At 68.8% G+C, this 24,948-nt stretch overlaps 3 protein-coding genes across 4 annotated transcripts; 2 read left to right on the forward strand and 1 right to left on the reverse strand.

Moving 5' to 3' along the window:
- The first annotated feature begins 1,476 nt into the window (after window positions 1-1,476).
- ESPL1 (extra spindle pole bodies like 1, separase) lies at window positions 1,477-12,706 on the forward strand. Of its 2 annotated transcripts, none has more exons than XM_075445654.1 (30): window positions 1,477-1,550; window positions 1,659-2,750; window positions 2,962-3,066; window positions 3,253-3,373; window positions 3,608-3,744; window positions 3,978-4,171; window positions 4,326-4,568; window positions 4,780-4,927; window positions 5,140-5,284; window positions 5,381-5,520; window positions 5,610-5,744; window positions 5,832-5,951; window positions 6,110-6,281; window positions 6,492-6,620; window positions 6,736-6,892; window positions 7,217-7,326; window positions 7,687-8,816; window positions 8,894-9,254; window positions 9,380-9,541; window positions 10,076-10,289; window positions 10,421-10,605; window positions 10,698-10,825; window positions 10,894-11,016; window positions 11,113-11,268; window positions 11,345-11,515; window positions 11,599-11,703; window positions 11,815-11,927; window positions 12,004-12,087; window positions 12,172-12,336; window positions 12,439-12,706. In XM_075445654.1, exons 1-30 carry the CDS (start codon window positions 1,506-1,508, stop codon window positions 12,638-12,640), a joined length of 6,492 nt encoding a protein of 2,163 aa, XP_075301769.1. In that variant the 5' UTR covers window positions 1,477-1,505; the 3' UTR covers window positions 12,641-12,706. The 2 variants fall into 2 exon arrangements, with proteins under 2 accessions (XP_075301769.1, XP_075301770.1); XM_075445655.1 differs by having other exon boundaries at window positions 4,783-4,927.
- A 479-nt stretch (window positions 12,707-13,185) lies between these two features.
- PFDN5 (prefoldin subunit 5) lies at window positions 13,186-15,128 on the forward strand. Its single transcript, XM_075445685.1, has 6 exons — window positions 13,186-13,283; window positions 13,883-13,985; window positions 14,293-14,324; window positions 14,461-14,535; window positions 14,651-14,756; window positions 14,852-15,128. Exons 1-6 carry the CDS (start codon window positions 13,212-13,214, stop codon window positions 14,917-14,919), a joined length of 456 nt encoding a protein of 151 aa, XP_075301800.1. The 5' UTR covers window positions 13,186-13,211; the 3' UTR covers window positions 14,920-15,128.
- A 151-nt stretch (window positions 15,129-15,279) lies between these two features.
- On the reverse strand, window positions 15,280-23,820 carry LOC142365109 (uncharacterized; the record flags this gene model as incomplete). Its single annotated transcript, XM_075445568.1, has 5 exons — window positions 15,280-17,722; window positions 17,853-17,954; window positions 18,328-18,411; window positions 20,482-20,658; window positions 23,304-23,820. Coding segments are annotated over 5 exons (1,686 nt in total), but the record flags the coding sequence as incomplete, so codon positions are not given.
- Window positions 23,821-24,948: the final 1,128 nt, after the last annotated feature.

Genomic DNA, 24,948 nt, shown 5'->3' on the forward strand with positions numbered 1-24,948 from the left:
ATCGCACAGGGGCCTTGCACACCGGGTCCCGTTGCACAAGGGGCCCCGCGCGCCCTCCCGCCGTTGCTCGGGGGTCCTTGCACGCTGAACCCGTTGCACGGGGGTCTCTGCACACCGGCACCCCGTTGCACGGGAGTCCCCGTGCACCCTCCCGCCGCTGCATGGGGGTCCTTGCCCAAACCCCGCCGTGGCACCGGGGTCCCTGCGCAGCCGTCCCCGCTGCGCGAGGCGCTGTGCGCATGCGCACCCGCTGTCTCATGGACTACAACTCCCGGCGTGCCCCGCGCGGGCGGCCCGGTGGAGCCGCGCGCTGATTGGCTGCGGAGGCTGTTTGAACGGGGCGCGCGGCGGGGGCCTGTATCCAGGCAGCGGCGGCGCAGCGTGAGTCTGAGGGGCTGAGGGGACCTGCAGGCCCCGGGTAGGGGGTCCGGGGGGGCTCTAGGCTGGGAGCCTCTGGGGAGTTGGGGCTGGGGGGGCTGTGTGCCCTGTGGGGGCCGAGGAGTGGGGCTGGGGGGGCTCTGCGGGCACGGAGGGGGCTGTCAGTTGGCCCTGGGGGGGGAGGGGTGGTCTAGGCCGCGAAAGGGCGGTGAGCAACTGGGGAGTGGGGCTGGGGGGGAGGCTGGGAATGGGCCTGGGGGCCCTGGGGGCGCCGAGGACTGGGCCTGGGGGAGGCTGTGTGCGCTGTAGGGGCTGAGGAGTGGGGCTGGGGGGGACGGTGAAGCTCCGGAGGGGCTGGAGGCCCCGGGGTGCTGGGGAGTGGGGCTGGGTGGGGCTGTGTTCCCTATGGGGGCTGAGAAATGGGGCTGAGGGGGCTCTGGGGGCACGGAGGGGGCTGTCAGTTGGCCCTGGGGGGGCTGAGGAGTACAGCTGGGGCGAGGGGGCAACTGAGGGGGGCTGTAGGCCACGGGAGGGCTGTGAGCAACTGGGGAGTGGGGCTGGGGGGGTGCTGCGGACCTGTGTAGGGTCTGGGGGCCCCGGGGAATGGGGCTAGGGGGGCTGCGTGCACTGTGGGGGCTGAGGAGTGGGACTGGGGGGGGGCTGCGGAACTCTGGAGGGGCTGGGAATGGGCCTGGGGGCCCCGGGGGTGCCGAGAACTGGGGCTGGGGGAGGCTGTGTGTGCTGTAGGGGCTGAGGAGTGGGGCTGGGGGGGTGGGATGGCGAAGCTCCGGAGGGGCTGGAGGCCCCAGGGTGCTGGGGAGTGGAGCTGGGGGGAGCTGTGTGCCCTGTGGAGCCTGGGGAGCGGGGCTGTGCGTCATGGGGTTACTGGAAAGAGGGGCTGGGGGCTCCCAAGGGGCTGGAGGATGGAGTGGTGAGGGGCTGTGAGCACTGGGGGGGCCTGGGGAGCGGGGCTGGGAGTTGCCTATGAGTGTGGGGGGCTGTGAGCGCAGAGGGAGGACTGGGAGCTGTGGGGGTCCCACACCTTTCCCTGCCCACCCCAGCCCACCCAAGTCGCCAGCCTGGTGTCGCGTATGAAGCACCTCCAAGGAGCCGATGTCGCCGCCCGGATGGACAGCGAGGAGGGCACAGATGGGCTGCTCGCCGAGCTGTGGGTGAGCCGGGGTGGGGGCTCCACTGCCTGCACCACGGGGGGAGGAGGGGGACCCTCCCTAGAGAGTGCTGGGCTGGGCGCCGGGGGTCTGACACCCTTCCCTCCCCAGGAATGCCTCTCCTGCTGCCGGGGAGATGCCTCGGACGCCAGCCAGGCCTCCCGGCTGCGGAAAAGCCAGGCCTGCGACAGAGTCCTGCGGGTTTGCGTCGAGCGCATGGCCGAGCCCGGGGGCTGCCCGGCACGCGCCACCGGCCTGGTGACCGTGGCCGAGGCGGCGTGCCAGGGCTACCTGACCGCCGTGCCGCAGCCCGCTCCCCTCTACCTGGAGAAGATCCTCTACCACCTGCTGAGGAACGCGGCCGGCCGGGCGAGCGGCGATGCCTGCTGGAGGGTGGCCGACCTCCTCCGTGCCCGGCTGCTGACCTACCGCCCCAGCCAGGCCTCCTCCAAGGACTTCTCAGCCATCGCCTACAGCAGCTTCAGCGTGCTCTGGAGACGGGCAGACGCCCTGGCCCAGCCCGAGCAGCCGCAGGAGGAGGGTAGAGCTGTCCTCTTGGTCCGTCTGCGAGCCCTGCGCTTCCTCCTGCTGCTGGAGGAGGACGGGGCGGCCTTGCCGCCGCTGCAGCCCCCCTTCTTCGCCTCGCAGACGGCGCAGCAGGCAGCTGCCGCTGCTGCCTTGTACGAAGCCCAGCAGGCGCCGTCCTCAGCTTTCCTCGGCCGACAGCTCGGGGACTGCTTGCTCACAGCTCTGCGAAAGGAAGTGACGGAGCCACCCACCCTCCAGCAATCCCTCTGCTTCTTCGAGCTTACCCTAGAGCAGTGCCGGCATCTCTGCAAGAGCAGCCAGTACAGGAAGGCTGAGGAGGCGATGAAGGACGCGAGGGGTTTCCTGGGCGCCACAAAATCTTTCGGTGACCCCCTGTCCCTCCTGGAGGCCGGGATTCACCTGAACCGGGTGCTGACCGAGAGCGCCGGCTCTGCAGGCCCACCATTATCCCAGGCCGCAGCAGCTCTCGGCGCGGCGGCAGAGGCCTCGGAGCGGTTCCTCAGGGTGCTGGCTGAGAGCTGCCAGTTCGTCGTCTACTCCCTCGGCGAGTACGCCAAGAGGAGCAAGCAGCAGCCCTTCAGCCAGGAAGACGTGCTCGGCCTCTGTGCCTTCACCGAGGAGCACTGCCGCGTCCTCCACCGGCTGCTGGAGAGGGTGAGGCTGGGCTGGGAGTGGGGCGACCACGTAGCATGGTTGATCAAAGCCTCTGTGAGCAGCTGGAGGGTTCCTAACCCTGCTCCAGGCTCGAAGCTCTCCGTAATCCATCAGCGGAGCATCCCTCTCCGGCATCCCAGTCCTGAGCAGCAGTGCCCAGTGCTGCCTGGGCCCCACGGAAGCCGCTTTTCTCCTTCTCTCCCCTCCACAGGTTCCTCCCGACGGAGTCAAACAGAAGATCTTGGTGAAGCAGCTGCTCTACCGCAGCCTCCAGCTCTTTGCCAGCGTGGCCTGCGATGCCTTCCAGTGCTCCCAGGTACCGGCGGCGGAGGGTCCAGTCCCTAGCACTGGGGGTGGGTGAGACCCTCGCGGTGCTGGGCAGCTTCTCCCTGCGGAGGTGGCATGTTGGTGGGGATGGAAGGGGCTGCTCAAGCCACGCCGAGGAGTTCTGGGGGGGCTGTGGGTCCCTGGTGGCCTCTTGCCAGCCTCCCTCTCCCCGCAGGCGGCAGGCTGGCCGGGTCTGGAGCAGCTGATGGCGGGCTGCAGGAGGAGCGTGGCGTGGATGCTGGAGGCGCTGGACGGGCTCCCTGAGAGCGAGCGAGCCAAGTACCTCGACGTCACCGGTCAGTGCCACGTGGTGGGTGGGACCAATCCTGGTTCCTTGGCCCCAGCTTGGATTGAACATGGGTGCAGAGCTCAGTGTCTGTGTATGTGGGGAGCAACAAGGGGCTCCTCTGCCGTGCAGAGCACGTGGCTGCCGGGGCCAGGGCAGGGGGTGACAGTCCCTGGCTGGACAAGGAGAGGGGGGTCGTTCTCTCGCTGTCATGTCTTTAATACTTGGGTTTCACCTGCGGCAGCATCGTGTGCGTTCAAGCTGGCCTACATCTTCTACAGCCAGAACCTCCACGAGGAGGCCAGCTCCGTCTGCCAGCTCTTCTGCAAGAGGCTGCAGACAGCAGATGCCTACGCGTGTCCAGAGATACCCCCAGAGAGGGTAAGCGCTTGCCTGATGCTTCTGGCGGAAACGGGGCTGAACTGAATGGATCCCGGGGCCGGGAGAGCAAAGGAGAGGACAGGACCAGCTTTTGCTCCTGGAACAGCCCCGGTTCCCTGCTCTGAGGTCTTCCCTTTGCCCAGCCGGGGCAGGGGGCTGTGGCAGGGGACATGGGAGGCAGGGGATTTGCTCCCCCAGGGCGCTGAAGCCGGTTCTCTGTGCTCTCCCTGCAGCTGCACAAATGCTTCAGGCTGCAGGTGGAAAGCTACCGCAAGCTGGGGCAGCCGGAGAGAGCCCTGGCGTGTGTGGTGCAGTGGCTGGCCGTGCTGCGGGGCCGGGTCGGGGAGCTGCTGGCAGAGCCCGTCTCCCTCTGGGTCAGGGTCAAAACGGATGCTGCGAAGCAGGGAGCCGAGGAGTTACGGTTACGGTAAGACCTGGAAGGCTGCCCGGTGCGTGGGGGGTGGATGTCTTGAGAACTGCGGCTCCCAAGCTGGTAAAATGAGGCTGTTTCTCCCTGCGCGATGTGTCTGGCTCCACTGCGCTCTACGCAGAGCCCCCCCTGCAGCTCCCCTTTCCCCCAGGACCCTGAAGGAAGGCTTGGAGGGGCACAGCCTGGACACGGAGACCTTGGTGACCATCCTCTTTGCGGAGTTGAAGGCCTACAAGACGGTCCGAGCTGACACAGGGCAGGAACGCTACAACGTCCTATGTGACCTGCTGGAGATCTGCTCAGAGGAGAGCGGCCGCCTGCACCAGCGAGCTGTCTGCTCGACGGAGCTGGCCCAGGTCTTGTGCTACCACAGCTACGCCCAGCAGACGGACTGGTGAGTGGATGCCAGCGTGCCGGGATCACCTCCCTGTGTCCCTGAAAGTCTCCAAGGAGCATTTGAGGGCCTTTAGGGGGAGTTTTAAGGGTCTGGAGTGTGTTTGCTCTGGCTGCTTGTTCTGTTTGGGTCCTGGGGTGTATTGATTCTTCCCTTTAAAATGCTCCGGGGGCTTCAGGGGCAGAGGGCTGTTTCTAATCCCTCTCTCCAGCAGCTCCTCCCTGGACTCGGTCCGTGAAGCCTTGCGGCTGCTGGAGTTGGTGCCCAGGACGGCCCAGAACCGGGACCAGCTCCTCGATGACCGGGCGCAGGCTCTGCTCTGGCTCTACATCTGCACCCTGGAGTCCAGGCTGGAGAAGGTGGGTGGGGGTGGCGGAGCAGGGCTGTCGGGTGCTGAAACGGATCCGGATCTGAAAACACCACAGGGCTCTGTGCCTGTGTCGGGTGCCCTCCTCAGCCTTGCTGGCAATGCTCAGCTCTGCACCGGGGCCACCAAAAGCCGCCCAGACCTTGGTGGAAACCCTGTGGGGTCTCTTAACATGTGATACTGCTGCCTCCTCCCCCACTGCAGAGCATAGAGAGGGACCAGAGAGCCAAAGCTCAGGGGCTGAAGAACCTGGATGACTTTGAGCCAAACGACCTCAACTACGAAGGCAGGCTGCTGGAGGACAGGTTCCTGTACGACGGTATCTCCTTCAACCTGGCAACAGAAACTGGTGAGGATGCTGGCGGGTTCGGGCCCTTTGTGAAGAGGCTCTCCAGGAGCGCCTGGTTTCAGGTCAGGGTGTCTCAGACCCGTGCTGTGCCCTCAGCTTTGTCCAAAAGCCTGGACGAAGCCTTCGCCTTGTGGAAGCAGCTCCTGGCGTCGCCGGGCGTCCCGGCCGTGCGCAGCCCCGAGCAGACTGTAGCCTCCCTGCACCTCCTGGCAGCTCTCTACAAACTGATGGCCAAGGTAACACTGCCGGGGAGGTGGCTGGCGGGACGGCAGAGTCCCTCTGCGGTGGTCTCTGAGTGTAACCGTGGGGGTCTTCCTGCCCTCAGCCCTTGCAAGCCATGGAGAGCTACCTCCTGGTCAGAGGCCTGTGCAGTGCGCTCGGGGACAGCCTGGGCACGGCCAGTGCCCTGTGCCAGGTCACCAAGCTGCTCTTCCAGCTGGAGTGCCCCAGCTACGCCCAGGCAAGTCTGGCAGGGAGGGAAGGGGCCGTGGGGTGAGCTCAGCCGATCCCCAGGCCGCAGCCCTCATGCTGGCGTGTTGGTTTCCAGCTTTTCCTGCAGGAGATGGAGTCCTGCCTGCAGAAAGCCGACAGCAGCGAGGATTCCTACCTGCTGCTGCAGCAAACCTGCCTCCTGCTCCGCAGCCAGCTGTGCTGCGTCAGCCGCCAGGTAGGGCTCCTAAGATCCCATGTCTGCTTCAGAATTGGTGTCAGAGGGCAGGAGGAGACTGCAGCAGCTCGCTCTGCTGTCTCAGTACCTCTTGCTAGGGACCTTGGGCATGGAGACACCCTGGACCACGAATGGTGACTCCTTTTCTCCCTCTGCAGATTGAAGAGGGTCTCACCCTGTTGCTGGAGGTGCTCCAGAACTCGGCTCTGCAAAAAATCACCAAGGTCTGGTACCTGCTGCGAGCCCATGTCCTTCAGCTGGTGGCCATCTACCTGAGCCTGCCCCATGCCCGCCTCTCGCTGGAGCTCCGGCAGCAGATCTTTGTGCGAGGTGAGTTGCCAGGGGATGTTTGAAACCCTGCCGGTGAGCACCAGGCTGACAGGGGTCATGGACAAAGCTCTGGGCAAACAATCGACCTCTGGGTTTCTCCAAACCAGCCCGTTTGGGGTGAGGAGAGGGGAATTTGGGGGAGCCACTCTGTGCTGGGGCCGGGGGGGGGGGCCTTGGTTGGTACTGATACCCACGACCACCCTTGCGCAGGGTGGAAGACACCCGAGACAGCTCTTGTCGAATCGCAGAAGCTTTTGCGCAGCATCATCCTCCTGCTGATGGGCAGCAGCTTGCTGGGCTGTCAGACAACGGCATCCGACGCCCAGTTTGTGGATTACGGTGAGCTGGCTGCTCGTGTGGACCGAAACCCAGCGGCTCCTCCGGAGAGAGCCGAGCCACTTGCCTGCGTCTCTGGGCGGAGCGGCTCCGGTCACCTTCCTGTCCTCCCTCGCAGGGGACAACCTGCTGCTGAAGTGGCAAGTGCTGGCAGACATGCTGGCCTGCTCGGAGCACCTGGTGGCTCTCCTCAGCAGGCTGGAGGTGGTGTGTAAAGCCAAAGCCTTCTGCTTGGAGGCCGTCAAGCTGGCCATGAAACTCCAAGCCACGCGGTGGTGAGTTGACAGTGGAGGCGGGGAAAGGCTGGCCCTGTGCTTGGGGGATGCTTGGTTGGGGACGAGCTGCCCTGCGGCCAGGGGGGACGTTGGTGTCTGTGTCCCTTGGTGGGGGACTGGCCCTGATGGGGGAGGGTTTGGCACCTTCTCAGCTTGGTCTGGAGCGAGCGGCTGCTCTGGGGTGTGTCAGCCCATGAATTCAGCTTGGCAGGTCGGATGTGAGCTCGTTCCTCACCGCCCGCCTGCCTCCCGCCCGCCCGGCCCTGGGGATGGAGCGACGGCCGTCGTGGGGAGGCTCTGAGGGCTGTTCGTTCCCCCCCCAAGGTGTACGTCCTTCCTGGTGCTGAAGGCCCAGCTGGAGCTGCAGCAGCGTGAGCTGGAGCTGAGCCACTTTGACCTGCAGCAGGCTCTCTTCCTCTTGGAGTCTGACACCGGTGAGTCCGTGCTCTGGGTTTGGAGGGGACTGGGGAGGCTGAGGTGAGCCCCAAACCTGGGCAGTGCCGGAGACGATCCCTTTTGTGCCTGCTTTTGGGCTGGGGTGAAAGATCTGCCTTGTGCAGTGCTGCTGGAGCAGCTGGCCCCTGTCACCAAGGAGGGTGCAGAGGTGGGGGGGTGACTCTGAGCCAGGTTTTGGCTCATCAAGCGACTCCTCCAGCTGATGAGGGTGTCACTGGGGAAAGCAGAGGCGTTGAGCCTGGCTTCCCGCACCCCTCCTTGTGCTGGCTGTGGTCAGTGGTAGCTGGGAGATGACTGTGCAGGAAGGACATTGAAATAACCCTCCCCTCTGCCCGCAGAGTTTAAAGCCAGCAAGAAGCAGAAAGGCCAGACGAAGATCCTGCCCAGGAAGGGCAAACTCGAGGGCAAGAAGCCACAGGACCCCGTCTCTGAGCCCCCCAGGGAAGAGGAGGGTTTCCTGAAGGGCCCTGCGCTGGAGTTTGTGGCCACGGTGAGCGGGCTGGAGAAGACAGATGCTCTCACCGGCTCACCGGTGCTGAAGCCTGAGAGGAGGAAGAGACTGGCCTTCCTCACCCACCTGGCAGCCTGCCCGTGCCACCTCTGCTCCGACCTGGCCCTCTCGGCGCTCTGCCTGCGCTGGCTCCTCTCCAGTGCCCAGGGCGAGCTGGCAGCGGGCAGCACGGCCGAGGGGCTGGCTCTGATCCGTGCCGTGCTGCCGCGCTGTGCTGCCGTGGCCACCCGCTTCGCCACCGTGCTGCGAGACAAGCTGTGGGGCGGCTGCGTCAGCCGGGACCTGCCTGCGCTGGAGCTGCTGGATGATCTGGTGGCCACTGGCTACGCCGTGTTGGCCCTTCAGAGCCTGGCCAGCCCCCAGCCAACGGCGAAGCTGCAGGAGGAGCTGGAGAAGGGGCTGACCTTCCTAGCGTCCTGCAGACCCCACGTGCCCAGCCTGGAGGTCTCCAGGACCAGCCTGCTGCTCACTAAAGCCGTGGCTGCCATTTGCCGCCTGGCCTCCAAGCACAGCGACTCTGTGGATGGCGTCTTCGCCGGCGCTTGGACTTTGCAGCTGCCCACGATGACTCCAGCGGAGCCCGAAGTGGCGGCCGTGCCCCAGACCCTAAAGACAGACAAGGCTCAACCCCAAAGGCGAAAAAACAAGGCAGCGTTGGCTCCCACCGTGCCCAAGCCCAGAGTGAAGAAGAACCAGAGAGCGAAGCCTCTGGCTGTGCCGGCCGCTGACGATGTCTTTGCTCTGGCTGACTCGGACAGCGAGGTGCCCCCCATCGTCATCCGGCCGGTGACGGTGCCCTGCACCCCGCACCAGGAAGCCTGTCTCTCCGCCAAGGCACGGGCAGCCCCCGGGCGCAGGACTCCCTTCACCATCTTCAGCGAATCCTCCCCGCCGGCCAGCAAGTCCCAGCTCCTGCGAGCGCCCAAAGTCTTGGGGAAAGTCAAGTCTCGCCTAAAGGTGAGCGGGGCGGGAGGCGAGGGGCAGCCTCGCGCACCCGGCACGAGCCCCGACACCCTCCTGTCCCTCTGCTTCAGGTGACATTCAGCGATGACAGCGACTTGGAGGATCCCGAAGCACGGCGGACCCCTGCAGCTACCCGCAAGACATCCTGCGCCCGGAAAGCTCTGCCCACCAAATCCGTGGGGTCCCAGGCGAGCTCGGTGGGGTTCGGCAGCCGGAGCAGCAGTGCCCAGCCCCGGAGAGGGCGGCCAGGCACCCGCCGAGCAGGGGCTGCGGAGGAGAAGAGGGAGCGGATGACCCGCAGGGCTCCCAGCAAGAGAGCCGAGGAGGAGCGGGAGCTTCTGAGGGCCGCTGAGGAAGAGGAGAAGGTGGAGGAAGAGCTTGAGGTCAGCATTGAGGTCCTGCGGGTCTCCGAGGAAGAGGAGGGAGCCCCAGGTGAGCTGGGCTACCCCAGAGATAGGGGGAGGTCTTGCCTTTGTGCACCCCTGAGCAGTCGTCTCGGGCTGTCCCCACTGCTGCCACCAGTCCCAGGGACCAGGCGCCTCTGTCCCTCCCCGCAGGCAGGAGACGGCTGCCGCGGCGTGGGCAGGAGGGCGCAGACGGGGAGCACGAGGTCCTGCGGCAAGAGGCCGGCGAGAACGTCCTGGCAGCGCGGTGGCTGAGCAGCAGGGACCCCTTGCACCCAGAGGGGACCCTCTCCTCCGCCCTGCCCACGGCTGGCGGTGAGCACCCAGCATGGTGTGGGTGGGGAGGCTGGGGGGCTGTGGGGGGAGGAAAGCTGAAGCTGAGCCCATCGGTGAAGTTGGTGGCACCTCTGCAAAAAACATTTAAAACGGGTAAAAACTGCTGTATGGGCAGAGGGCAAAGCAGCTGAGGAGGAGGAGGCACTGCTCACCCCGTCTAGGTCGTTGATGAAGATATTAAACAGCACTTGTCCCAGGATGGACCCCTGAGGGACACCACTTGTCCCCAGTCTCCGTCTGGACACTGAGCTGTTGACCCCTACTCTCTGGATGTGCCCATCCCACCAGTTCTTCCTCCCCCGAGGGTCCACGCTTCACATCTCTCCAATTTAGAGAGCAGGATGGTGTGGGGGACCATGCGTTGGTCTTGGACTGGAGCTGGTGGCCGTGCTGGGGACACAGCGTCTGTCCCCTCTGCTCCCTGCTCTGCCTCCCCTCGCCGCTGCTCGGAGCGTTGCCCGAGGGCTTGGCAGCTGATCCTGCCCCGGGGTTTTGCTGCTTTGTCCCTTCCAGATGTCTCCTCGCTGGACACGGTCCTCGAGTTCCTGAAAGAAGCTTTCAGCTGCATCAGCCACTGCCCTCCCGGCACACTCTACAGCCAGATCTGCCAGCTCCTGGCTCTGGCCACGGGGAGCCAGGACCCCCTCTCCACCGCCTACCTGCTCTCCGAGTCGGTCTCCATCACCACGCGCCATCAGCTGCTCAGCATCCTCCACAGGAAGCTCCAGTGAGTCCCTCCGTCGCCGCTCCTCTCATCCCCAGAGCATCGCCGAGAAGGGGCTCGTCCAACACCACCAGAGCCCCAGCAAAGGTGATTTTGGGGTGGTTTCTGCCCCCTGACTGCCTCTCCCTCCGCAGCAAAGAGAAGAAGTCAGCGGGGGACGTGGCTGAGCAGCTCCGTGGGCTCTCCTTGCAGGAGGGGAGCACCGCCCAGCGCAGCCAGCACCTCGCCGAGCTCGAGAGACTCTTCATGTTCAGCTCTGCAGGGCTGGGGCCCGAGGTGCGGGACGGCTTCCGGACGCAGCTGCAGCAGATCCCCAGCGGTACGGGCTGATGTGGGCACAGGGACCGGGCAGCTCGGCGCCCGGGAGGGTGCCCTTTGGGGCTGTCCTTAAGGTCTGGGTGTGCCTTGCAGGGGTGACCGTGTGCGTGCTGACCCTCGCCGGCGTCCAGCCTGGCTGCGTCGGGGACACGCTGCTGCTGACACGGCTGGAGAAGGACACGGCTCCCGTCGCCATCCGCATCCCCACCGCGCTCGCCAAGGTGAGGGCAGGGACGGGAGAGCCCAGCCACGTTCAGGGCTGGCGTCACGGCTCCTTTTCCTCCTCCAGGCCCCGCTGCGCTCCGTGCTGGGCGACTTCGACACCATCCAGAAGGAGCAGAAGGAGGCCAGCAGCTGCACGGACAAGCAGGACTGGTGGCTGCGCCGCTCCGAGCTGGACCGCAGGATGAAGGTGGGGAGCACCACCCCGCGCCCCGCTGCGGGGCACATTTCGGAGGGGGTTGGGGGGGATCTGTACCCCCGCCAATGACTCTCTGACCTCTTGCAGAGCCTCATCGAGACCCTGGAGACGCAGGTGCTGGGCTGCTGGAGGGGTGCCCTGATCCCCGCCGGCCCCGAGCCCGGGCTGGCAGAGGAAGCCGCCCGCTTGCACCCCCAGCTCCGCCGCTGCGGCTGGAGGGACTCGGATCCCACCCTGCTCAAGGTGCCCGGGCTGGGGCAGGATTTGGGGGAGCTGAGCCCCCGCTTTGCCGATGCTCACCCCTTCCTCCTCCCCGCAGGTCGTGCTGAACGCCGCTCCCCTCCTCACCCCGCACGACGTGCAAGCCGTGGCCTTCGGCCTCTGCTCGGCGCAGCCCCGCAAGGCTCAGCTGCTGTTGCAGGAGGCGGTGGAGAAGCGAAGAGCCTGCGCCAAGCAGACCGGCGGCTCCCTCGTCCTGGTTCTGGATAAAGTGAGACCTCTGCTCCTGCTTCACCTCCTCCTGGCTCTGCTGCCTTCCTCCTGCTCACGCCTTCCTCCTCCTCTTCCTCCCAGCACCTGCAGAAGCTGCCCTGGGAGAGCATGGCGTGCCTGAAGGCTGTGCCCGTAACCAGGCTCCCTTCCCTGCGCTTCCTGCTCAGCTACTCCCTGGCGCAGAAGGTGAGAGCACTGGGGACCCTGCGTACCCCAGCCCTGGCTTTTGGGGAACCCCCTCACCCCCCCCAAACCTTGCGCTGGGCTGAGACCCACTCGTCCCCCCCTCCTCGGCAGCGGGCAGGGTCTGTGCTGAGCCACGGCGTGAACCCCAGCAGCACCTTCTACGTCCTCAACCCGCACAGCAACCTCCTGGGCACCGAGGAGCGATTTCGGGGCTGGTTCGAGAGGTGAGTGGAGACCTCGAGAGGGCTTGGGGGGGCTGGGCTCTGTGCCCCCCACCGCTTCTCACCAGCTCTCCCGCAGTGAGCCCGGCTGGAGGGGGGTGACAGGAGCCGTCCCGAGCCCCAAGCAGATGCAGGCAGCCCTCCTGGAGCACGACCTCTACATGTGAGCATCACCGGGGCTGCTTGGGGACACCTCGGGGGGGGTACGAGGGTAGCTGGGGCTCATCGGGGGGGCTTCTCCCCATAGCTATGTGGGGCACGGAGCGGGTGCCCGCTTCCTGGACGGACAGACCATCTCCCGGCTGGATTGCCGTGCCGTCACCCTGCTCTTCGGCTGCAGCAGCGCCGCGCTCGCCGTCCGGGGCAGCCTGGAGGGCTCCGGCATCATCCTCAAGTACATCATGGCCGGCTGGTGAGTGACAGGGGGGCTCTCCGAGGCGGGGGGAGGCTTTGCGTGTATGGAGCTGGGTTTTTTTTGGGGTGGGAGCGGATCTAACGCCCTCCTCCCTCCCAGCCCCTTCATCCTGGGGAACCTGTGGGACGTCACGGACCGGGACATCGACCGGTACGCCCAGGCGCTGCTGCAGGGCTGGCTGCGGGGGGGCTCGGGCGCCTCGCTCCTGGCCCACGTCACCCAGGCGCGCCAAGCCCCCAAGCTCAAGTACCTCATCGGGGCGGCCCCTGTCGTCTATGGGCTGCCCGTCTGCCTGCAGTGAGGCAGGGGGGGTCCCCGTCCCCTCGGGGGGGGTCTCTGGCTGCGGCTGCTTTAGTTTATTTTAATGAAACTGGTTTTATTTGCGCGTTCCGTGACAATAAAGCTACTGGCTTTGGGCCTGTCCCTGTTGTCCCCCCCGTGTCTCTCCTGGACCCCCCCCCGCCCCGAGCTCCTGTCCTCCTCCTCTGCTGCCAGAGGTGACCCAGAGCCCCCGGCCTTTGCTGCTGCCCCCCCCATCCCTTGGGTTTTGGGGTTGGGGGGACCCCAGGGGTGCTGGGAAAGGGGGGGGGGCTGTTTGCTCAGGGCTCTGTCCCCATGGCAGTGCTGGGCTGGAGTCTTTGCCCCTGGGGGGGAACCTTAGAAGCCCCTTTTCCCCGTAGGGGGTGTCCTTTCCCTGGGCGGGGGGCCCTTTTCCCTTGGGGGGGTCTCTTTTCCCTGTGGGGCTGCCCCTGACTGGGGGGGACGGCTGCCCCCCCCACCCCGGAGCGCTGCTGGCCTCCGGCCGCCAGGGGGCGCGGTCCCTCGGAGCAACGAGAGGCGCGGGCGGCGCCAGAGCGTCGCGGCGGCCCAAGATGGCGCAGGCGGTGAACGTCGGGGAGCTGAGGCTGCCGCAGCTGGAGCTGCTCAAGGGGCAGCTCGACCAGGTGGGGCCGGGCCGGGGGGGGTCTGTGGGGCCAGGGCCGCCCCTCGGGGCTCCGTGGGCCTGGGCTGGGGGCGGGCTGTGTGGGCTGAGGGGCTGGGAGATGGTGTGTGGGGCCTGACTGGGCTGGGGGGGGCGGGATGCACTGGACCAGCCTGGGCTGCGGAGGGGATGTGGGGAGCCAGGCTGGACTGGGGGGACTGGGCGGGAATGCGGGGGCCGGGCTGGACTGGGAGGACTGGGAGAGGTTTACTGGACCAGACTGGGCTGGAGGGACTGGGGAGGGAGGGATGTGGGGGGGCAGGCTGGGCTGGAGGGACTGGTAGTGATGGACTGGGCCAGACTGGGCCCTGGGGAGCACCAGGGTGGGAGCTTTCTGGCCGAGGTGGGAGGGTGACAAAGCCTTGGGGACCTGACCTGAGGTGCCTCAGCCCCGTGTCACCGCATGTGACGCTGGCTCGGGGCCACCCCAGGGCTCTGGCTGCTGGGGGGGGGCTGTGGCCCCTCCATGATGTCCGTGGGGCTCTGGGGCCATTACGGCTCCCCCCCCCCACCCCAGCCCTGGGGCCCCCTCCCCACTGACGGGGCCCTGCTCCCCGCCAGGAGGTGGAGTTCCTCTCGTCCTCCATCGCCCAGCTCAAGGTGGTGCAGACCAAGTACGTGGAAGCCAAGGACTGCCTCAACGTGCTCAACAAGAGCAATGAAGGCGAGTGGGATCCCCCCCCCCCCCCGACCCCAGCTGGGCCTGGGGGGGCCGTACCAACCCCCTAGAAGCCTGTACCCCCCCTCCCCGCCCTGGCTGCTCCCCAGAATGGCTCCTTCCTCCCCACGGGCGAGACGCACCAAGCCCAGAGCCCCCATTCAGCTCTTTCAGTCAGGCTCTGGCACCTCGTGCCTGGCTGGGAGGCTGGGGGGGGGCACGGGGGGGGCACAGGGAGGTGGTAACGCCCTGCCCAGATGCAGAGCTGCGGCCCAGGGGCTCCCCTCACCCGCCTCCCCTCGCTCTTCCACAGGGAAGGACGTGCTGGTGCCGCTCACCAGCTCCGTATCCTTTCCTGCCCCCCCGAAGTTCCCTCCTCGGGGCTGTTTGTGCCGAGCCGGTGGTGCCGGCGTGCCCCTACGGTGCCGGTACCTGTCCCCCCCCCTCCTGGCTCCCCGCTTTCCCTGACCCCCCCACCCAGATGTACGTCCCCGGGAAGCTCTCGGACATCGAGCACGTCCTGATCGACATCGGAACCGGCTACTACGTGGAGAAGGTGAGGGGCGCGGGGGGGGGGGTTCAGGGGGTGGCTCGGTGCCTTCCTGGGGTGCTGCCCCCCGTGTGGGCACTGCAAGGGCCCCCCCCTCACCCCCCCCTCCCCTTCCCATCAGACGGCAGACGACGCCCGAGACTTTTTCAAGCGGAAAATCGACTTCCTGACCAAGCAGATGGAGAAGATCCAGCCGGCGCTGCAGGATAAGCACGCCATGAAGCAGGGTGAGCGCCCGCCCCCCGCCCCGCTCCCGGGGGGGCCCCCTGGCAGCCCCCCTTCCCCCCACCCCCGACTCCCCGGCCCCCTTCTCTCTCCGCAGCCGTAGTGGAGATGATGAGCCAGAAGATCCAGCAGCTCGCCGCGCAGGGTGCGACCACCAAGGTGTAGCCTTCGGCCTCGCCGGCCGCCCTCCTCGCCATCGCCGCCGGGCCGGGAGCAGAGGCCGGAGGGAGCCGTGGGGCGCGGGGGGGCCCCCCCTGCTCCCATCCCGCCCCCTCCCCATTCTCTGGCAGCTCTTTCCCCACCGTGCTGCCCCACAGCCCCCCCCCCCCTTTTTTGTAGCAGCGTCTTGCTGCAAATAAATGAGAGTTCTCGAAGCGGGGGGCTCGTGGGGGCCGGGGGGGCTCTGGCATGGCCCCAGCCACGCGATTCAGGGCGCCCCACCCCAGGATCCCTCTGCTCCCCCCACCTCCAGCTTTCTGAGCCCCCCCCGGGGCTTTTTACCCCCCAGAGACAAAGTACCCCACGTTCCCCCAAACAGAACTTTATTGCGGGGCCGCTGCCCCCTCCAGCCGCGCTCCCCTCCCCCGGCGCGGGGCTGCGCCTGTCCCCCCTCCCCCACCTTATCTACAGCTCGGGGGTCCCTCTGCGGCGGGGGGGGGGGGTGCCGAGGTCCAGCCCCTGTCCTGGGGGGCCCACACGAGGCGTGGGAGGGTCTGTCCGCAGTGCAGTCGATCCCCCAGCTCAGTGTCACCCTGTCCCCCTGCCCGCAGCGCAGTCCGTCTGTCACCGTGTCCCTTGGTGTAGTGTCACCCTGTCCCCCTGCCCACGGCAGTCTGTCTGTCCCCTGGCACAGTGTCCCTCTGCCCACGGCCCAGTCCGTGTGTCCCCCAGCTCAGTGTCACTTTGTCCCCTGGCCTGCAGTACAGTCCATCTGTCCCCCTGCCCACAGCGCAGTCCGTCTGTCTCCCAGCTCAGTGTCACCCTATCCCCCTGCCCACAGCAGTCTGTCTGTCCCTTGGCTCAGTGTCCCCCTGGCTGCAGCACAGTCTGTCTGTCCCCCGGCTCAGTGTCACTTTGTCCCCCTGCCCACGGCAGTCTGTCTGTCCCTCGGCTCGGTGCCCCCTGCCCACAGCGCAGTCTGTCTGTCCCTTGGCTCAGTGTCACTTTGTCCCCCTGCCCGCAGCACAGTCCGTCTGTCCCCCAGCTCGGTGTCCCCCTGCCCACAGCGCAGTCTGTCTGTCCCTTGGCTTGGTGTCACTTTGTCCCTCTGCCCACAGCAGTCTGTCTGTTCCCCAGCTCGGTGTCACCCTGCCCACGGCAGTCTGTCTGTCCCCCAGCTCGGTGTCCCCCTGCCCATGCACAGTCCGTGTCCCCCAGCTCGGTGTCCCCCTGCCCACGGCAGTCTGTCTGTCCCCCAGCTCGGTGTCACTTTGTCCCCCTGCCCACAGCAGTCTGTCTGTCCCCCAGCTCGGTGTCCCCCTGCCCACGGCAGTCCGTCTGTCCCCCAGCTCGGTGTCACTTTGTCCCCCTGCCCACAGCGCAGTCTGTCTGTCCCCCAGCTCGGTGTCACTTTGTCCCCCTGCCCACAGCAGTCTGTCTGTCCCCCAGCTCGGTGTCCCCCTGCCCACGGCAGTCTGTCTGTCCCCCAGCTCGGTGTCCCCCTGCCCACAGCGCAGTCTGTCTGTCCCCCAGCTCGGTGTCACTTTGTCCCCCTGCCTGCAGCCCAGTCCGTCTGTCCCCCAGCTCGGTGTCCCCCTGCCCACGGCAGTTTGTCTGTCTTCTGGCTCACTGTCACCCTGTCACCCTGCCCACGGCAGTCTGTCTGTCCCCCAGCTCGGTGTCCCCCTGCCCATGCACAGTCCGTGTCCCCCAGCTCGGTGTCCCCCTGCCCACAGCAGTCTGTCTGTCCCCCAGCTCGGTGTCCCCCTGCCCACAGCGCAGTCTGTCTGTCCCCCGGCTCGGTGTCACTTTGTCCCCCTGCCCACGGCAGTTTGTCTGTCTTCTGGCTTACTGTCACCCTGTCACCCTGTCCACGGCAGTCCGTCTGTCCCTTGGCTCAGTGTCACTTTGTCCCCCTGCCTGCAGCCCAGTCCGTCTGTCCCCCAGCTCGGTGTCCCCCTGCCCATGCACAGTCCGTGTCCCCCCCCCGCCTGTCCCCCCCCTCAGCGGACGAAGAGGGGCTTGTGGACGCGCTTGTGGCGGTTGAGCGTGGCGCTGCGGGCGAAGCTCTCGCCGCACTCCACGCAGATGAAGGGCTCGTGGCCGTGCGCCTGCGCCCGGTGCCGCTCCAGCTCGGCCCCGTCGCCGCAGCTCAGCCCGCACTCGGGGCAGGCCGCGGGCTGCGCGCGCGCGGCGTGGACGCGCTGGTGCTTCAGCAGGTTGGTGCTCTGGGCGAAGCCGCGCCCGCACTGCCCGCAGCGGTGCGGCCGCGCGCCCGAGTGCGTGCGCTGGTGCTTGATGAGGTTCTTGCTCTGCGTGAAGCTCTTCCCGCACTGCCCGCAGGTGTAGGGCTTCTCCCCGGTGTGGATGCGCTGGTGCTGGATCAGGTTGGAGCTCCAGCTGAAGCTCTTGCCGCAGTCCCCGCAGCGATACGGCTTCTCCCCGGTGTGCGTGCGCCGGTGCTGGACCAGGTGCGAGTTCTGGCTGAAGCTCTTGCCGCACTCGCCGCAGGTGCTGGGCCGCTCCCCGGTGTGAGTCCGCTGGTGCCGCAGCAGCTTCGACCAGTGGCTGAAGCTCTTCCCGCACTCGTTGCAGATAAAGGGGCGCTGGCGGGCGCCCCGGGGCCGGCCCCCCCCGCCTTCGGCCTCCTCTTCCTCGCCGTAGGTCCCCGCCGATGTGGCGGCGCCGGAGCTGGGCTGAGCCCCTCGCTTCTTGGCTTTGGGGGGCAGGGGGCTGTGGGGGATGACGGTCTGGATGATCTCGTGGGGCAGGACCTCGTCCTCGCAGTCGCTCACGATGCCGTCATCAGCTGAGGGGGGGGGGAGGTTGGGGAGGGGGTTGGCAGCCCCCCCAGGGGCAGATACACCCCCCCCCAGGGACAGGCACCCCCCCACAATGCGTTCCCCCCCCCTCCCACACCGCCTTCGCCCCCTCCTCACCGATGTAGACCCTCCGGACCACGTCCCCCTCGTCCGAGTCGTGCAGCTCCACCACGCAGGGCTCCTCCTGCTCCATGGGGGCGGCCGCCGGGCCCCGGGGTCCTACGGGGGGGGGGGGGGGAGAGCCCTGAGCCCCCCCAGGGTGACACGGGGACCCCCCCCCAGCTCCCCGAACGCGGCCCCAGCCCCTCCCGCCCGGGGACAATGTGCCTGGCGTTTCCGGTTGCGCCACGGCCGGTTCCTGCGGGCTCGGAGCCGGGGGGGTCGTCGGGAGCTGCTGGGGGGGGGGTCAGGAGACTTTGTGCCCCCCAGGTCCCCTTACGCTGCCCCAAATCCCCCTGCGCCGCCCCCAAATCCCCTCGTGCCACCCCCAAATTCCTCTGTGCTGCCCCTAAATCCCCCTGGGTGACCCCAAATCCCTTCGTGCCCCCCCCCAGCCCCTCTGTGCCCCCCCCGTGCCCCCCCCTCCCGTTACCTGGGCTCCCGGGGGTGTGGGGGGGTCCCCGCTGCTGCTCCGCACTCGGCTCCGCGGCTCTGCCCTGGCGTCGGCCCCCGAGATCTGCGGGGGGGGCACACGGGCACGGGGGGGTTACAGCCCCCCAGCTGGGGGGGACACCAGTACCCCCCACACACACTAAATGGGGAGGCTGCACCCCCCTCTCCCGGGGTGTCCCCCCCCCCGTTGCTCCCAGCCGAGGGGCCCCCCCCCGGGGTTCGGGGGTCCTGCAGCACCGGGGGGGGGGGGGGGGGGGGGGGGATCCATCTCGGGGGGATCCCTGAACCCTCTGTGGGCTCGGGGTGGGGGGGCCGGGGCCATCTTGGCCGGGAGAGAGCAGGGAGGGGGGCGACTGGGTTGGGGGGGGACGGGGACCCCCGGGATGGGGAGGGGCGGCCCTGAACCCCCCTACCCCCCTCCCGCCCGGTCCAAGGGGGCGGCGGCTGCACGCGGGCCCATCCCCCACCGGGGGGGGGGGGGGGGAGCGGGGGGGGGGGGGCGGACCGCAGAGACCCCCGCGGGGGGTCCCCAGGGTGCCTGGAGCCCCCCACCCCAAAGTCCCCGCACCCCCCTCCTGGGGTGCCCGGTGCACCCCGAAAGGTTCCGCACCCCCCCCGTCCACCCGCTGCACCCCGAAGGTGCCGGTGCTGCCCCGTGCACCCTAAATTCGGCTGCATCCACCCCCCCCGGCTGTCCTGTGCACCCCAAAAGTGTCTCCACCCCCCCCCCGGGTGCCCCAGCGGTGCCTGTACCCCCCCCAGGGGGGCCCTGAGCACCCCAAAGCGCCTGAATCCCCGTCGGGGGGGGGGTCCTGCCGCACCCCGAATGTGGCTGCACCCCGAAAGTGTCCTCAGATCCCCCCCCGCACCCCAAAAGTGTCCGCACCCGCATCACTGGGGGGGCCCAGCGGGGCCCGGACCTCCCCAAAGATGCTCGGTGCACCCCAAAAGAACCTGCCACCCCCCCCCGGGGCCCCCGGCAGCGCCTGGACCCCCCCAGAGATGCTCGGTGCCCCCCAGAGTTGCCCGCAGTCCCCCCTCGGGGGGCCCCGCCGGTGCCTGCTGCACCCGAAGCTACCTGCACCCCTCCGGGAAGCCTGGGGCACCCCAAAAATGCCTGCCCCCCCCCCGCAATGCATGGTCAGTGCACCCCGAAGGTGCCCGCACCCCTCCCCCCCCCGGGCACCCCAAAACCGCCCGCACCCCCCTGCCACGGAGCGCGGGGCACCCCAGAGGTGCCCGGGATCCCCTCAAACACCCGGGGGGCCCCCCTCAAACCGCCCCCCCCCTCCCCGAAAGCTGCCCAGTGCAGCCCTCCGGGTTTCCCAGTGCCCCCCCCCACCAAGGAGCCCAGTGCACCCCAAAACTGCCCGGTGCCCCCCCGGGGCCCCTGCTCACCCCCCACCCGAGGTGCTGGGGGCACGCAGAGCCCCAGTGCCCCCCCCCCCGGGTGTCGGGGAGTGCGGGGTCCCCCAGGGACCCCCCCCCCCTCCGGGACCCCCCCGCTCTGCCCGCCCGCGCCCGGGGCCCCGCTCAGGGGGTTTGGGGGGGGCCCTGCGGCAGGGGAAACTGAGGCGCGGGGCTCCCCCCCCCACCCCCGCGTGTCCTTGGACCCCATAAGGACCCTCCCACCCCCCCCAACCCGAATTGGGGGTGCACGAGGGGCAGGAGCCGCCTCCCTCCGCGATCGGCCTCGTGTCGGGGGGCGAACGGGGCCGGGGGGGGCCGAGCCGAGCCCCCCACCCGCCTCAGGGGGGGGAAGGGGTCTCGCAGCATCGCCCCGGGGGGGGGCGCGGGCGCCGCGAGGCCGATGCAGCCCCCAGCCCCCCCTTTGCCTCCCCCCACCCCATCCCTCGCTCTGCCTCAGTTTCCCCCCACCCCATTTTTTTTTCCGGGGGGGGGGTGTCGCGAGGCACAAAGGAAAAACCGAAGCACCAGGACCCCCCCCCCACGTCCCCCCCCCTCCACCCGCCGCCGCTCCCCCTCCTCGCCAGCGGCTCCCCCGGCCCCAACCCGAGATGGGGGGGTTCCCCTTTGGTTTAGGGGGGGGATCCCCTCTCCCCTGCCCCCCCCCCCCAGCCAACCCCGAGGCCAGCGGCTCATCCCCCGCCCCCCCCCGCCAGGCTGCACTCACCTCCCCGAGGCCGAGGATGGGGGGGCGCGGGGGGGGGGGGCTGCGGGAGGGGCTGCCGGCGGGGTTGGGGGGTCCCCGGCGAGGGGGTTTGGGGGGGGGGGGGGGTCCGAGGGCTGGCGCCGGCCCCCGGGCGCGAGGCTGGCGGCGGGGGGGGGCCGGGCACAGGAAGGTCCCCGCCTCATCCCATTCCCCGGCGCCTTTTTCCGCTCGGCGAGAGAAAATGGGGGCGAAACCTCGGGAACGGGGCGGGGGGGTCCCCAAGCACAGCACCCCCAGAGCCCGCAGCCGAGCGGGGGGGCCCGGGGGGGGCGGCTCGGCCCCTCCCGTGACGGGGAATCGGGAATTTGTTGTGGGTTTTTTTTTTCCTTCCCCCTCCCCCCCCCCCAAGCCGCTTGGAAAGGAGGATTGGGGGGGGGGGGGGGGGGGCACGAGGCTGGTTTTGGGGGGAGATGGGGGGGGGCAAAAAGGAGAAGCCAGAACCCCCCCTAACCCCCCCCCAGCTTTGTGTAACCGCTGCGGCTCCAGCCCCGCGCGTTTCCCTCCCCGCCGGCGCAGAAAAATGGTTGGCAGGGATGCAAGGAGGCCTTCGCCGCGCGGCCGCGGGCGCCGGCTTCTGGGGTGCCCTCAGCACCCCCCCTCCGCCCCCACCCCCCCCATCCCCCTGCGGAGCCCCCCCCCCTCCATCCCCAGCAGGGTCTGGGGGTGTCGGGGCGGGGAGCGGAGGGTCCCTGTCCCCCTGGGTTGGGCGACGCGCGGGCGCGTGGCGGCAGCCGGCGTGGGAGCCATCGCCGCGGGCACCCGGCTGGGACGACGGGAGAGACCTTCCACGGCGGCCTTGGCGTCACCGGGACGGTGCCGCCATCGCCGCCGCCATCGCCGCCGCCATCGCCGCCGCCTTGTCCCCCCGGGGGTCCCCGGGACGAGGCGCAGCCAGCGCCGCTGTTCGGGGAGCGTTTATTGACCTCGGCACGGCCGTGCCCCAGCGCCGCGCCCCGACGCTGCCCGGCTGCGGGGGTGCTCGGGGCGCCGAACCCCGGCTCCGCTGCGGGAGCTTCCAGCCCCGATCCCGCCCGCCGCGGTCCCCGGCGCTCGCCGGGGCGGTGCCGTCCTCCTTGGCGCGGGTGGACCCCGAAAGGCGTCCCCATCCCGGCGTCCCCATCCTGGTCTCCCCATCCCGGCATCCTCATCCCTATCCCAGTGTCCCCATCCCCATGTCCCCATCCTGGTGTCCCCATCCCAGTGTCCCCATCCCGGCGTCCCCATCACCATCCTGGTGTCCTCATCCCCATCCTGCCATCCCTGTCCCCATCCTGGCATCCTCATCCCAGTGTCCCCATCCCCATCCTGGTGTCCTCATCCCACCATCCCCATCCCGCCATCCGTGTCCCCATCCCGGTGTCCCCATCCCCATCCTGGTGTCCCCATCCCCATCCCGGTGTCCCCATCCCCATCCTGGCGTCCTCATCCCGGCATCCCCATCCTGGTGTCCCCATCCCCATCCTGGTGTCCCCATCCTGCCACCCCCATGTCCCCATCCCCATCCTGATGTCCCCATCCCCATCCCACCACACCCATGTCCTCATCCCAGTGTCCCCATCCCCATCCCGGCGTCCCCATCCCATGTCCCCATCCCCATGTCCCCATCCCCATCCTGGTGTCCTCATCCTGGCATCCCCATCCCCATGTCCCCATCCCCATGTCCCCATCCCCATCCTGGTGTCCTCATCCCGGCATCCCCATCCCCATCCCTGTCCCCTTCCTGGCATCCTCATCCCTGCGTCCCATCCCCATCCTGGTGTCCCCATCCCCATCCCACCATCCCATCCCCATCCTGGCGTCCTCATCCCGGCGTCCCCATCCCCATCCCGCCATCCCTGTCCCCTTCCTGGCATCCTCATCCTGGCGTCCCATCCCCATCCTGGTGTCCCCATCCCCATCCTGCCATCCCCATCCCGCCATCCCTGTCCCCATCCCCATCCTGGTGTCCTCATCCCACCATCCCCATCCCGCCATCCCTGTCCCCATCCTGGTGTCCCCATCCCCATCCTGATGTCCCCATCCCCATCCCGCCATCCCCATGTCCCCATCCCAGTGTCCCCATCCCTATCCTGGCATCCCCATCCCCATGTCCCCATCCCACCATCCCCATCCCGGCGTCCTTATCCTGACGTCCCCATCCCCATCCTGGTGTCCCCATCCCCATCCCACCATCCCCATGTCCCCATCCCAGTGTCCCCATCTCCATCCTGGCATCCTCATCCCGGCATCCCCATCCTGGTGTCCCCATCCCCATCCTGGTGTCCCCATCCCCATCCTGATGTCCCATCCCCATCCTGCCATCCCCATGTCCTCATCCCAGTGTCCCCATCCCCATCCTGCCATCCCCATCCCATGTCCCCATCCCACCATCCCCATCCCCATCCTGGCATCCTTATCCCTGCGTCCCCATCCCCATCCTGGTGTCCCCATCCCACCATCCCCATGTCCCCATCCCACCATCCCCATCCTCATCCCACCATCCCCATCCCCATCCTGGCGTCCTCATCCTGGTGTCCCATCCCCATCCTGGTGTCCCCATCCCCATCCTGCCATCCCCATCCCGCCATCCCTGTCCCCATCCCCATCCTGGTGTCCCCATCCCACCATCCCCATCCTCATCCCACCATCCCCATCCCCATCCTGGCGTCCTCATCCTGGTGTCCCATCCCCATCCTGGTGTCCCCATCCCCATCCCACCATCCCCATCCCGCCATCGCCACGTCCCCACCCCAGCGTCCCCATCCCCACCCCGGCGTCCCCTCCCCGGCGTCCCCGTCGCCGTCACGCGGCGTGCAGCTTCTGATGCCGCCGGAGCTGGGACTTGTGGCGAAAGGCGTCGCCGCACTGGGCGCAGCCGTGGGGCTTCTCGTCGCTGTGGGTGCGGCGGTGGCGGATGAGGTTGGAGCTGACGCTGAAGCGCTTGCCGCACTCGCCGCAGCCGTAGGGCTTCTCGCCGGTGTGGGTCCGCTGGTGCTGGATGAGCGCCGAGCTCTCGCCGAAGCGCTTGCCGCAGGCGCCGCAGCCGTAGGGCTTCTCGCCGGTGTGGGTGCGCCGGTGGGTGGCCAGGTTGGAGTTCTGGCTGAAGCCTTTGCCGCACTCGCCGCAGGCGTAGGGCTTCTCGCCGGTGTGGGTGATGTGGTGCCGCGCCAGGTCCGAGCTGCGGCTGAAGCCCTTCCCGCACTCCCCGCAGATGGTGGGGCGCGGGCGGCCCCCCAGCAGCTCCTTCAGCGGGCGCGGCGGGCGCGGCGCTGAGGCTTCGGCCGGGCGACGCGCGGGCGCCTTGCGGGGCCGCCTGGGCGGGCGGGCGGGCGCCTGGGTGCCGGGGAGCGGCGGGGTGCGGCGCGCTGCGGGGAGAGCGGCGCTGGGCAGGGCGCGGGGACGGGGGCACGGGGGCACGGGGGGCAGTGGGGGCGGCCCGGGGTGGCGGCCCCTCCAGGCCTTCACACCCCGTTGGCACCTTCCTCCTCCTCCCTGCCCCTTCCTCATCCTCCCTGCCCCTTCCTCGTCCTCCCTGCCCCTTCCTCGTCCTCCTGCCCCTTCCTCATCCCCCCTGCCCCTTGCCCACCCCATTGGCACCTTCCTCATCCTCCCTGCCCCTTCCTCGTCCTCCCTGCCCCTTCCTCGTCCTCCCTGCCCCTTCCTCATCCTCCTGCCCCTTCCTCCTCCTCCTGCCCCTTCCTCATCCTCCTGCCCCTTCCTCGTCCTCCCTGCCCCTTCCTCGTCCTCCTGCCCCTTCCTCCTCCTCCTGCCCCTTCCTCGTCCTCCTGCCCCTTCCTCATCCTCCCTGCCCCTTCCTCATCCTCCTGCCCCTTCCTCGTCTTCCTGCCCCTTCCTCATCCTCCCGCCCCTTCCTCATCCTCCCGCCCCTTCCTCATCCTCCCTGCCCCTTCCTCATCCTCCCTGCCTCTTCCCCAGCCCCTCTGCCCCTTCCTCATCCTCCTGCCCCTTCCTCGTCCTCCCTGCCCCTTCCTCATCCCCCCTGGCCCCTCCTCATCCCCCCTGCCCCTTCCTCATCCTCCCTCAGGGATTGGGACATCTCTGCACCCCAGGATCGGGGTACCCCCCTGCCATGGGAACGGAACACCCCCACATCCCTGGGGCCCCCCCAAACCCTGGGATCGGGGTAGCCCCACACCATGGGAAGGGGCCACCCACCCCCTCCGGGACGGGGGTCCCCCCCAGGACTGGGGGATCCCCACGCCGCGGGGCCGGGGGACCCCCCGCATCACTGGGTGGGGGCAGGTCCATGGGGGACCCCCAAAAGGGACACCCCGCGTGGGGACACCCCCGGGGGGCCGCTGCGGGGGGGGGCTCACCTGCGGAGGGCCCCTCGGCGTCCTGGGGGTCCCGGGGGTCCCGGGCGGGCGGCTGCCCCTCCGGCTCCATCGCCGCCATCCCAGCGCGCTCAGGCGGGGGGGCCCTGCCCGG

This window comes from Opisthocomus hoazin, chromosome 32 (genome assembly GCF_030867145.1).
Source record: "Opisthocomus hoazin isolate bOpiHoa1 chromosome 32, bOpiHoa1.hap1, whole genome shotgun sequence".
In the NCBI taxonomy this organism is placed as follows: domain Eukaryota; kingdom Metazoa; phylum Chordata; class Aves; order Opisthocomiformes; family Opisthocomidae; genus Opisthocomus; species Opisthocomus hoazin.